General features: G+C 62.5%; 1 protein-coding gene across 1 annotated transcript; it reads right to left on the bottom strand.

Moving 5' to 3' along the window:
- Positions 1–322: 322 nt before the first annotated feature.
- Positions 323–9,676, bottom strand: LOC311204678 (inosine-5'-monophosphate dehydrogenase 1-like). The gene is made up of 4 exons (XM_084281070.1): positions 9,532–9,676; positions 5,574–5,717; positions 5,403–5,486; positions 323–550 (listed from the first exon to the last, which is right to left on the bottom strand). The coding sequence occupies exons 1-4, from the start codon at positions 9,672–9,674 to the stop codon at positions 529–531; spliced, it is 393 nt and encodes a 130-aa protein (XP_084137196.1). The 5' UTR covers positions 9,675–9,676; the 3' UTR covers positions 323–528.
- Positions 9,677–14,025: the final 4,349 nt, after the last annotated feature.

The raw sequence follows: 14,025 nt of genomic DNA, 5'->3' as shown, positions 1-14,025 counted from the left end.
CGTGGTGCACACACGTGTGTTGCCTGTGCACACGCGTGTGCCCCCTGTGCCCCCCCCCCCCATTCCCAGTGCAGGAGACCCCGGATGCTCCGATACTTTATTGATCCCTGGATACAGCGCGGTGCCGACCCCCCCTGGGGAGGGGGGGGGCAGTGTGGGGGGGAAACACCCCTGCATGAACAAGGGGTGCCCCCCCCCAGCCCCCCCTCTCCCCAGCCCCCCACCCCAGCCCTGTGCCCGCAGGGAGTCCCAGTGAGGGTCTGGGGCGGGGGGGGGGCACAGTCCCACCCCCAACCCCCCCCCGCCACCCCCTCACCCAAGCTCTGTGGTCCCAGGTAGGTGCTGGGGGGGGGGGGGGCACCCCTATATATGTTGGGGGGGGGCAATAGGGTGGGGGAGGGGCTGTTTTTGGGGGGGATCCAGCCCATAGTGCAAAGCCAACCCCAGCGCTAACGGCGGCGCTGGCGGGGTGCCGGGGGGGGGGCTCCAAGGGGTGCTGGGTAGGGGGGTGCGGGGCGCGCCCCCTCCTCAGTACAGCCGCTTCTCGTAACTGTGGGGAGAAAAAGGGGGGGGGGTTCAGTTTTGGTGGGGAGGGGGGGTCTCCACTCCCTGCTATCCCCCCCACCTCCCCACTGCTGCTGCCGGCACCACGTCAGATCCTGGCTGGGAATTTTGGGGGTGCCCCCCCCTTTTCTGCACCCCCCCCCCCGAAATGAACCTCTCTGCCCCCCTCCCCCTCCCCATCACCCCTCTGCCCTGGCAGGAATTTGGGGAGGGGGGTTTTTGGGGGGGGGTGGGGTGTCCCCCAAACTGGTACTTACGTGGTAGAACCGTAAAGCTACGGCGGCGGCATGGGCGGGAGAGAGAGAGAAGGTTACGCGGTCACCGCGGCGCCGCGCGGTGACATCACCAACACCACCCCCCCAGATCCCACCACCAACCACCCAGGGACACCCCCCAACCACCCACTGGGACCATCTCGGCACCGCGGTCCAGATGGATGGATGGAGGGATGGAGGGAGGGAGGGAGGGAGGGATGGATGGAGGGATGGAGGGATGGATGGATCGAGGGATGGAGGGAGGGATGGAGGGAAGGAGGCAGGGAGGGATGGATGGATGGAGGGATGGATGGATGGATGGATGGATGGATGGATGGATGGAGGGAGGGAGGGAGGGAGGGAGGGATGGATGGATGGAGGGAGGGAAGGAGGGAGGGAGGGATGGATGGATGGATGGATGGATGGATGGATGGATGGATGGATGGATGGATGGAGGGAAGGAGGGAGGGATGGATGGATGGATGGATGGATGGATGGATGGATGGATGGATGGATGGATGGATGGATGGATGGATGGATGGAGGGAGGAAGGGATGGAGGGAGGGAAGGAAGGAGGGAGGGATGGATGGATGAGCCTCCCGGCATCACCCTGCATGGAGAACATGGTCACGGTGGTCAACTGGCCAATCAGCATCCTGGGTGCCAACCAGGCAGCCAACCAGCTGGCTCAGCAGTGTACTGGCCAAAGGACCTGGTAACCAACCAACCGGCAACTCAACTGACCAACCAGCATCTCAGCTGACCGACCGACCGACTGACTGACCGACTGACCAACTGGCCAACCAACAACCCAACTAACCAACCAACCAACCAACCAACCAACCAACCAACCACCCACATCTCAACCAACCAACCAACCAACCAACCAACCAACCAACCAACCAACCAACCACCCAACTAACCAACCAACCAACAACCCAACCAACCAACCAACCAACCAACCCAACCAACCAACCAACCAACCAACCAACCAACCAACCAACCAACCAACAACCCAACTAACCAACCAACCAACCAACCAACCAACCAACCCACCCACATCTCAACCAACCAACCAACCAACCAACCAACCAACCAACCAACCAACCAACCACCCAACTAACCAACCAACCAACCCACATCTCAACCAACCAACCAACCAACCAACCAACCAACCAACCAACCAACCAACCAACCAACCCACATCTCAACCAACCAACCAACCAACCAACCAACCAACCAACCAACCAACCAACCAACCAACCAACACACATCTCAACCAACCAACCAACCAACCAACCAACCCACATCTCAACCAACCAACTGACCAAACAGCCATCTCAACTGACTGACCAACTGGTCGACCAACTGGCCAACCAACTAATCAACCAACAACCCAACTAACCAACTGACCAACTAGCCGGCCAATCACTGACCAACCAACTGGTCAACCAACATCTCAACCAACCAATCAACCAACTGACTGACCAACTGGCCAACCAACTGATCAATCAATCAACTCAACCAACCAACCCACAAACATTTCAACCGACCAACCCACTGACCAACTGACCAACCAACTGGTCAACCAACATCTCAACCAACCAATCAACCAACTGACTGACCAACTGACCAACCAACTGGTCAAACAACATCTCAATCAAACAGCCAACCAATCAATTAACCAACCAACCAACTGACCAACTGGCCAACCAACAACTTAACCAACCAACCAACCAACCAACATCTCAACCAACCAACCAACCAACTGACTGGCCAGCCAACTGACCAACCAACCAACTGGCCAACCAACATCTCGGCCAACCAACATCTTAACCAACCAATCGATCCATCAACAACTCATCCAACCAAACAACTGATCCATCAACAGCTCAACCAACCAACCAACATCTCAACCAACCAACCCACTGACTGGCCAACCAACTGACCGACCAACCAACCAACTGACCAACATCTCGGCCAACCAACGCCTCAACCAACTGACCAACCAACAACTCAACTAACCAACCAACCAACAACTCAACTAACCAACCAACCAACCAACCAACCAACCAACCAACCAACCAACCAACCAACGAACATCTCAACCAACCAACCAGCCAACCAACCAACCAACCAACCAACCAACCAACCAACCAACCAACCAACCAACCAACCAACCAACCAACAACTCAACTAACCAACCAACCAACATCTCAACCAACCAACCAACCAACCAACCAACCAACCAACCAACCAACCAACCAACCAACATCTCAACCAACCAAACAACCAACCAACAACTCAACTAACCAACCAACCAACCAACCAACATCTCAACCAACCAAACAAACAACCAACAACTCAACCAACCAACCAACCAACCAACATCTAAACCAACCAACCAACCAAATAACATCTCAACTGATCAACCAACTGACCAACCAACCAACCAACCAACTGATCAACCAACCAACCCACTGACTGACCAACTGATCAACCAACCAACCAACTGATCAACCGACCAACCAACTGATCAACCAACCAACTGATCAACCAACCAACTGATCAACCGACCAACCAACTGATCAACCAACCAACCAAGTGATCAACCAACCAAGTGATCAACCAACCAACCAACCAACCAACATCTCAACTGACCAACCAACTGACCAAGTGATCAACCAACCAACCGACCAACCAACCAATCAACAACTCAACCAACCACCCAACCAATCACAGCCAGCCATCACCCTGACCAGCCAGCTGACGAGCACCCCAACCAGCCAACCAGCACCTCAGCCACCCAACCAGCAATCCCACGCGCTGGCCAATCAGCAACCGGCCTAGAGCCCACCACCAAACTGGCCAATCAGCTACTAGCTGCCCAGCCAACCAGCTCCACCAGCCACAGAAGCCCCGCCTCCCCTCAGCCCCCAGCCCCAAAGCCCCCCCAGTGTGAGACGCTGGGGGGTGGGACGGGGCGGGGGGGGGCATGGGACATGCTGGGGGGGGCAGGGGGGGCCAGGGGTCACCCCACGGGGGATTAAAGCCGACGCTGCACCCCGCCTGCACCCCGCCTGTCACTGGGGGGACACTGTGACCCCGGGTTGGGGGTCTCCCCTGGGTAAAACAACCCCCCCCAGGCCCTGCCTGGACCCCCCCAGCCCCAGCCCTGGGGTGTCCCCACAGCCGGGGGGTGGGCTTGGTTGGGGGGGACAGTCCCACCCATCGGTGATGATGCCCCATGCTGGGGCAAGGGGGGGCCTGGGACCACCCCCCCCCTCCCCAGTACCCAGCACTGGGGTGTCAAGGACCCCTACAGGCAGGGCTGGGGTGAGGGGGGGACTGGGACCCTCGGTACCTGGCACTGGGAAGGACAGGTACCCCCAGTACCTGGCATGGGGGGGAACTGGGGCCCCCAGTACCTGGCACCAGGAGGGACTGGGACCCCCAGTACCTGGCACAGGGGGGAACTGGGGGCCCCAGTATTTGGTGCTGGAAGGGACTGGGACCCCCAGTAGCTGACACAGGGTGGACTGGAACCCGCAGTACCTGGCACTGGGAGATACTGGAAGCCCCAGTACCTGGCATGGCAGGGAACAGGGACTCCCAGTAGCTGGCACTGGAAAGGACTGGGACCTCCAGTACCTGGCATGGGGGGGGAACTAGGACCCCCAGTAGCTGGTGCTGGAAGGGACTGGGACTCCCAGTAGCTGGCGCTGGGAGGGGATTGGGACCCCCAGTAGTTGGCATTGGGAAGGACTGGGACCCCCCCATAGCTGGCACAGGGTGGACTGGGACCCCCAGTAGCTGGTGTTGGGTGGGACAAGGACCCACAGTACCTAGCACAGGGAGGAAACTGGGGCCCCCAGTACCTGACACTGGGAAGGACTGGTAATCCCCAGTACCTGGCACCGGGCAGGACTGGGACCCCCAGTAGCTGATGCTGGGAGGAGACTGGGACCCCCAGTAGCTAGCATGGGAGGAACTGGGACCCCCTGTAGCTGGCACTGGAAAGGACTGAGACCCCCAGTACCTGACACTGGGAAGGACTGGTACCCCCAGTACCTGGCATAGGGGGGAACTGGGACCCCCAGTAGCTGGCACTGGAAAGGACTGTGACCCCCAGTACCCGATGTTGGAAAGGACTGGTACCCCCAGTACCTGACATGGGGGGGAACTGGGACCCCTTGTAGCTGGCACAGGGTGGAACTGGGACCCCCAGTAGCTAGCATGGGGGGGAACTGGTACCCCCAGTAGCTGGTGTTGGGAGGGGACTGGGACCCCTAGTACCCAATGTTGGGAAGGACTGGTACCCCCAGTACCTGACATGGGGGGGGGGGAACTGGGACCCCCTGTAGCTGGCACAGGGTGTAACTGGGACCCCCAGTATCTGGCGCTGGGGGGGAACTGGGGGTACCCCACACCCCAAAGTGGGGTCACCAGCACTACTGGGGGGGGCCCACAAGAGCCAGATCTGACGTGGTGCCTTCTGCAGCCTCCCCCCTCCCCATGTACCCCCAAATCCCCCCAAATCCCCCCCAACCCCCCCCCAAAGCCCCCCAACCCCCCCCCACTTACGAGTGGAGCCCGTGCACCCCCCCCTCAATCTGCGCCGCCATCGTCCTCTTCTCAAACTTCAGCTCCCCCGAGTACATCATGGACCTGGGGGGTGACAGGGGAGGGGTCGGGGGGGGTTGTGTGACCCCCTCACACCCCCCAAGACCCCCCCCCGGCCCCCCAGATCCTCACCTGAGGGCCGAGAGGCTGCGGGCGCCGATGTCCTGGCAGCCGTGCTGGATGCCGGCGATCAGGTAGGGCACGAACTTGTGGATGGAGCCCTTGTCCTGCACCGAGCCCGACACCCCCTGGGCCACCTTCACCTTGTCCCCCTCGCTGCGGGGGGGGGCAGGGTCAGGGGGGGCCCCCTGCACCCCCATATCCTCCCTATTCCCCCCCCACACCCCACTATTCACCCCTATTCCCCACCCCTGTGAATGGCCCTCATGGCACACACACCCCCTGCGCCCCCCTCACCTCGTTCCCCTCACTGGGGGGGGGTTGCAGGGGGGGGATCAGGGTCGGGGGGGGCCCCTGCACCCCCATATCCTCCCTATTCCCCACCCACACCCCACTATCCCCCCCTATCCCCACCCCTGTGAATGCCCCTCATGGCACACACACCCCCTGTGCCCCCTTCACCTTGTCCCCCTCACTGGGGGGGGATCAAGGGGGGGTCAAGGCAAAGGTCAGGGTCAGGGGGGGCCTCCTGCACCCCCATATCCTCCCTATAAGCCCCCCACACCCCAATATCCCCCCCTTATCCCCCCCACACCCCACTATCCACCCCTATCCCCAACCCATGAATGCCCCTCATGGCACACACACCCCCTGCGCCCCCCTCACCTTGTGCCCCTCACTGGGGAGGGGGGGGGGGGTCAAGGGGACGAGGCAGGGTCAGGGGGGCCCCCCTGCACCCCCATATTCCCCCCCATAACCCACTATCCCCCTCTATCCCCACCCCATGAATGCCCCTCATGATGCACACCCCCACTGTGCCCCCCTCACCTTGTCCCCCTCATTGGGGAGGGGTTGCAGGGGGGGAGATCAGGGTCAGGGGGGCCCCCTGCACCCCCATATCCTCCCTATAACCCCCCCACACCCCAATATCCCCCCCTTATCCCCCCCACACCCCACTATCCCCCCCATCCCCACCCCATGAATGCCCCTCATGGCACACACACCCCCCTGCGCCCCCTTCACCTCGTTCCCCTCACTGGGGGGGGGGTTTCAGGGGGGGGATCAGGGTCAGGGGGGTCCCCTGCACCCCCATATCCTCCCTATCCCCCTCCCCTTCCCATTATCCCTCCCTTACCCCCACCCCCACCCCACTATCCCCCCCTATCCCCACCCCTGTGAATGCCCCTCATGGCACACACACCCCCTGTGCCCCCCTCACCTTGTCCCCCTCACTAGGGGGGGGTCAAGGGGGGGTCAAGGGGAAGGTCAGAGTTGGGGGGGGGTCCCTCTGCACCCCCATATCCTTCCTATAACCCTCCCCCCACCCCAATATTCCCCCCCATATCCCCCCCACTATCCACCCCTGTGAATGCCCCTCATGGCACACACACCCCCTGCGGCCCCTTCACCTTGTCCCCCTCACTGGGGGGGGAGTCAAGGGGGGGTCAAGGGGAAGGTTAGGGTTGGGGGGGGAGCTCCTGCACCCCCATATCCTCCCTATAACCCCCCCACACCCCACTATCCCCCCCTATCCCCACCCCTGTGAATGCCCCTCATGGCACACACACCCCCTGTGCCCCCTTCACCTTGTCCCCCTCGCTGGGGAGGGGGGGATCAGGGTCAGGGGGGGCCCCCTGCACCCCCATATCCTCCCTATAACCCCCCCCACCCCAATATTCCCCCCCTTATCCCCCCCACTATCCACCCCTGTGAATGCCCCTCATGGCACACACACCCCCTGCGCCCCTTTCACCTTGTCCCCTCGCTGGGAGGGGGGGTCAAGGGGGGGTGGCAAGGTAAGGGGGTCCCCCTGCGCCCCCATATCCTCCCTATTCCCCCCCCACACCCCACTATCTCCCCCTTACCCCCCCCCCACCCCACTATCCCCCCCTATCCCCACCCCTGTGAATGCCCCTCATGACACACACACCCCCTGCGCCCCCTTCACCTTGTCCCCCTCACTGGGGGGGGGTCAAGGGTGGGAGGCAGGGTAAGGGGGATCCCCCTGCACCTATATCCTCCCTATAACCTCCCCCCACCCCACTATCCCCCCTTATCCCCCCCACACACCCCCCTATCCCCACCCCATGAATGCCCCTCATGGCACACACCCCCCCTGTGCCCCCTTCACCTTGTCCCCTTGTTGTGGGGGGGGGATCAGGGTCAGGGGGGGTCCCCTGCACCCCCACATCCTCAGGTGAGGGCAGTGAGGACTGGGGGTGCTGGGGGATGTTGGGGGTGTAATGGGGGCGCAAGGGGAGTGGCAGAGGGTGGAAGAGGGTGCAGGGGGTGCAATAGGGGGGTGCCAGGGGGTGCCATGGGGTGCAATAGGGGAGTGCCAGGGGCTGCAATAGGGGGGTGCAGGGGTGTGCCAGGGGGTGGAAGGGGGTGCCAGGGGGTGGAAGGGGGGGTTCTGGGGGGTGCTGGGGGGTGCAATAGAGGTCCAATAGCGGGGTGCCAGGGGGTGCAAGGGGGTGCGAGGGGGTGCAATAGGGGGGTGCAGGGGGGTGCCAGGGGATGGAAGGGGGTGCCAGGGGCTGCAATAGAGGAGTACCAGGGGGTGCAATAGGGGGGTGCCAGGGGCTGCAATAGCGGGGTGCCAGGGGGTGGAAGGGGAGGTTCTGGGGGGTGCAATAAGGGTCCAATAGGGGGGTGCAAGGGGGATGGAAGGGGGGGTTCTGGGGGGTGCAATAGGGGTGCAATAGGGGGGTGCCAGGGGGTGCAAGGGGGGTGCCAGGGGGTGCAATAAGGGAGTGCCAGGGGGTGCAATAGGGGGGTGCCAGGGGGTGCCATGGGGTGCAATAGGGGAGTGCCAGGGGCTGCAATAGGGGGGTGCAGGGGTGCAATAAGGGGGTGGAAGGGGGTGCCAGGGGGTGGAAGGGGAGGTTCTGGGGGGTGCAATAAGGGTCCAATAGGGGGGTGCAAGGGGGATGGAAGGGGGGGTTCTGGGGGGTGCAATAGGGGTGCAATAGGGGGGTGCCAGGGGGTGCAAGGGGGGTGCCAGGGGGTGCAATAGGGGGGTGCCAGGGGGTGCCATGGGGTGCAATAGGGGAGTGCCAGGGGGTGCAATAGGGGGGTGCCAGGGGGTGCCATGGGGTGCAATAGGGGAGTGCCAGGGGGGTGCAATAGGGGGGTGCCAGGGGGTGCCATGGGGTGCAATAGGGGAGTGCCAGGGGGTGCAATAGGGGGGTGCAGGGGTGTGCCAGGGGGTGGAAGGGGGGTGCCAGGGGGTGGAAGGGGGGGTTCTGGGGGGTGCTGGGGGGTGCAATAGAGGTCCAATGGGGGGTGCCAGGGGGTGCAAGGGGGGTGCCAGGGGGTGCAATAGGGGGGTGCAGGGGGGTGCCAGGGGATGGAAGGGGGTGCCAGGGGCTGCAATAGAGGAGTACCAGGGGGTGCAATAGGGGGGTGCCAGGGGCTGCAATAGTGGGGTGCCAGGGGGTGGAAGGGGAGGTGCAATAGGGGTCCAATAGGGGGGTGCAAGGGGGGTGGAAGGTGGGGTTCTGGGTGGTGCAACAGGGGTGCAATAGGGGGGTGCCAGGGGGTGGAAGGGGAGGTTCTGGGGGGTACAATAGGGGTGCAATAGGGGGGTGCAAGGGGGGTGCCAGGGGGTGCAATAAGGGAGTGCCAGGGGGTGCCAGGGGATGGAAGGGGGTGCCAGGGGGTGCAATAAGGGGGTGCCAGGAGGTGCAATAGGGGGGTGCCAGGGGGTGCAGGGGGTGCCAGGGGCTGGAAGAGGGGGTTCTGGGGGGTGCTGGGGGGTGCAATAGGGGTCCAATAGGGGGGCGCAGGGGGTGCAATAGGGGGGTACCAGGGGGCACAGGGGGTGCAATAGAGGAGTACCAGGGGGTGCAGGGGGGGTGCCCAGGGGGTGCAATGGGGGGGGTGCCAGGGGGTGGAAGGGGGTGCCAGGGGCTGCAATAGGGGAGTACCAAGGGGTGCAATAGGGGGGTGCAGGGGGTGCTGTGGGTACCTGAAGTAGCGCTTCTGGCTGGCGCTGCCCTTGTCCATGGCGTCCAGCGAGCCCATCCCCCGGTACTGCTTGAGCCGCACGCCCTCCGAGAAGAAGAACTCCCCGGGAGCCTCGGTGGTGGCAGCCAGCAGGGACCCCATCATCACTGGGGGGACACAGACACCCCCCATCATCACTGGGGGGCACAGGCACCCCGTCACTGGGAACCCCCTAAAACCACCCCAATTCCCCCCACATCCCCTCCTCACCCACCAGCAGGGACCCCATCATCACTGGGGGGACACAGACACCCCCCCCATCATCACTGGGGACACAGACACACCCCATCATCACTGGGGGGACACATGGGGATACAGGGACACAGACACACACCCCATGGACACACAGACACACCCCATCATCACTGGGGGGACACAGACACACCCCCCCATCATCACTGGGGGACACACAGACACACCCCCATCATCACTGGGGGGACACAGACACACCCCCCATCATCACTGGGGGGGACACAGACACACCCCCCATCATCACTGGGGGACACACAGACACACCCCCATCATCACTGGGGGGACACAGACACACCCCCCATCATCACTGGGGGGACATGGGGACACACAGACACACCCCCCATCATCACTGGGGGGGGACACAGACACGCCCCATCATCACTGGGGGGACACAGACACACACCCCCCCATCATCACTGGGGGGCACAGGCACACCCCATCATCACTGGGGGGACATGGGGACACACAGACACACCCCCCATCATCACTGGGGGGACATGGGGACACACTGACACACCCCCCATCATCACTGGGGGGGGACACAGACACGCCCCATCATCACTGGGGGGACACAGACACCCCCCATCATCACTGGGGACACACAGACACACCCCCCATCATCACTGGGGGACACACAGACACCCCCCCCATCATCACTGGGGGGACACAGACACACCCCCCATCATCACTGGGGGACACACAGACACACCCCCCATCATCACTGGGGGGACACACAGACACACCCCCCATCATCACTGGGGGACACACAGACACCCCCCATCATCACTGGGGGGACACAGACACACCCCCCATCATCACTGGGGGGACACACAGACACCCCCCATCATCACTGGGGGGACACACAGACACACCCCCCATCATCACTGGGGGACACACAGACACACCCCCCATCATCACTGGGGGACACAGACACACCCCCCATCATCACTGGGGACACAGACACAGCCCCCATCATCACTGGGGGGGACACAGACACACCCCCCATCATCACTGGGGGGACACAGACACCCTCCCCATCATCACTGGGGGACACACAGACACACCCCCCATCATCACTGGGGGACACACAGACACCCCCCATCATCACTGGGGGGGACACAGACACCCCCCATCATCACTGGGGGGACATGGGGACACACAGACACCCCCCCCATCATCACTGGGGGGACACAGACACACCCCCCATCATCACTGGGGACACAGACATCCCCCATCATCACTGGGGGGACACAGACACACCCCCCATCATCACTGGGGGGACACAGACACCCCCCCCATCATCACTGGGGGACACACAGACACACACCCCATCATCACTGGGGACACAGACACACCCCCCATCATCACTGGGGGACACAGACACCCCCCCCATCATCACTGGGGGACACACACCCCCCCCCCCCATCATCACTGGGGGGGACACAGACACACCCCCCATCATCACTGGGGGACACACAGACACCCCCCATCATCACTGGGGGACACAGACACAGCCCCCATCATCACTGGGGGGGACACAGACACCCCCCATCATCACTGGGGGGACACAGACACCCCCCCCCATCATCACTGGGGGGCACAGGCACCCCCCATCATCACTGGGGGACACAGACACACCCCCCATCATCACTGGGGGACACACAGACACACCCCCCATCATCACTGGGGGACACACAGACACACCCCCCATCATCACTGGGGGGGACACAGACACACCCCCCATCATCACTGGGGGACACAGACACACCCCCCATCATCACTGGGGGACACACAGACACACCCCCCATCATCACTGGGGGACACACAGACACACCCCATCATCACTGGGGGGACACAGACACACCCCCCATCATCACTGGGGGGACACACAGACACCCCCCATCATCACTGGGGGGACACACAGACACACACCCCATCATCACTGGGGGGACACAGACACCCTCCCCATCATCACTGGGGGGACACACAGACACACCCCCCATCATCACTGGGGGACACAGACACACCCCCCATCATCACTGGGGGACACACAGACACACACCCCCCATCATCACTGGGGGGGACACAGACACCCCCCATCATCACTGGGGGACACAGACCCCCCCCATCATCACTGGGGGACACAGACACACCCCCCATCATCACTGGGGGACACAGACACACCATCATCACTGGGGGACACAGACACCCCCCATCATCACTGGGGGACACAGACACCCCCCATCATCACTGGGGGGACACTGACACACCCCCCATCATCACTGGGGGACACAGACACACCCCCCATCATCACTGGGGGACACAGACACCCCCCATCATCACTGGGGGGACACTGACACACCCCCCATCATCACTGGGACACACAGACACACCCCCCATCATCACTGGGGGACACAGACACACCCCCCATCATCACTGCGGACACACAGACACACCCCATCATCACTGGGGGGACACACAGACACACCCCCCATCATCACTGGGGGACACACACACACCCCCCATCATCACTGGGGGGACACAGACACCCCCCCCATCATCACTGGGGGACACAGACACACCCCCCATCATCACTGGGGACACAGACACACCCCATCATCACTGGGGGGGACACACAGACACCCCCCATCATCACTGGGGGGACACACAGACACACACCCCATCATCACTGGGGGGACACACAGACACCCCCCCCATCATCACTGGGGGGACACACAGACACCCCCCATCATCACTGGGGGGACACACAGACACACACCCCATCATCACTGGGGGGACACAGACACCCTCCCCATCATCACTGGGGGGACACACAGACACACCCCCCATCATCACTGGGGGACACAGACACACCCCCCATCATCACTGGGGGACACACAGACACCCCCCATCATCACTGGGGGACACAGACCCCCCCCATCATCACTGGGGGACACAGACACACCATCATCACTGGGGGACACAGACACCCCCCATCATCACTGGGGGGACACTGACACACCCCCCATCATCACTGGGGGACACAGACACCCCCCCCATCATCACTGGGGGACACAGACACACCCCCCATCATCACTGGGGGACACAGACACACCCCCCATCATCACTGGGGACACACAGACACCCCCCATCATCACTGGGGACACACAGACACCCCCCCCATCATCACTGGGGGGACACTGACACACCCCCCATCATCACTGGGGGACACAGACACCCCCCCCATCATCACTGGGGGACACAGACACACCCCCATCATCACTGGGGGACACAGACACACCCCCCATCATCACTGGGGACACACAGACACCCCCCATCATCACTGGGACACACAGACACACCCCCCATCATCACTGGGGGACACAGACACCCCCCATCATCACTGGGGGACACAGACACACCCCCCATCATCACTGGGAGACACAGACACACCCCCCATCATCACTGGGGGGACACACAGACACACCCCCCATCATCACTGGGGGACACAGACACACCCCCCATCATCACTGGGGGACACAGACACACCCCCCATCATCACTGGGGACACACAGACACACCCCCCATCATCACTGGGGAGACACAGACACACCCCCCATCATCACTGGGGGACACAGACACACCCCCCATCATCACTGGGGACACACAGACACACCCCCCATCATCACTGGGGGACACAGACACACCCCCCATCATCACTGGGGGGACACAGACACCCCCCCCATCATCACTGGGGACACAGACATCCCCCATCATCACTGGGGGACACACAGACACACCCCCCATCATCACTGGGGACACAGACACACCCCCCATCATCACTGGGGGACACACAGACACCCCCCCATCATCACTGGGGACACAGACACACCCCCCATCATCACTGGGGGACACAGACACCCCCCCCATCATCACTGGGGGGACACAGACACCCCCCATCATCACTGGGGGACACACAGACACCCCCCCCATCATCACTGGGGGGACATGGGGACACACAGACACACCCCATCATCACTGGGGGGGATATGGGGACACACAGACACACCCCCCATCATCACTGGGGGACACAGACACACCCCCATCATCACTGGGGGGGATATGGGGACACACAGACACCCCCCCATCATCACTGGGGGACACAGACACCCCCCATCATCACTGGGGGACACACAGACACACC

This window comes from Gallinula chloropus (assembly GCF_964237585.1).
Source record: "Gallinula chloropus genome assembly, contig: HAP1_SCAFFOLD_559, whole genome shotgun sequence".
In the NCBI taxonomy this organism is placed as follows: Eukaryota; Metazoa; Chordata; class Aves; order Gruiformes; family Rallidae; genus Gallinula; species Gallinula chloropus.
The sequence above is the reverse complement of the archived record's forward strand: the minus strand, read 5'-3'. Positions and strand labels throughout refer to the sequence as shown.

Bases quoted from the DNA above. Each gene is read 5' to 3' on its own strand.
- LOC311204678 (XM_084281070.1), bottom strand. From the start codon at position 9,674: ATGATGGGGTCCCTGCTGGCTGCCACCACCGAGGCTCCCGGGGAGTTC. The intron at 5,487-5,573 runs GTGAGGATCTGG...GTCACCCCCCAG, and splicing joins CGCAGCCTCTCGGCCCTCAG to GTCCATGATGTACTCGGGGG. The intron at 551-5,402 runs GTAAGTGGGGGG...TTCTCCCCACAG, and splicing joins GGGGTGCACGGGCTCCACTC to TTACGAGAAGCGGCTGTACT.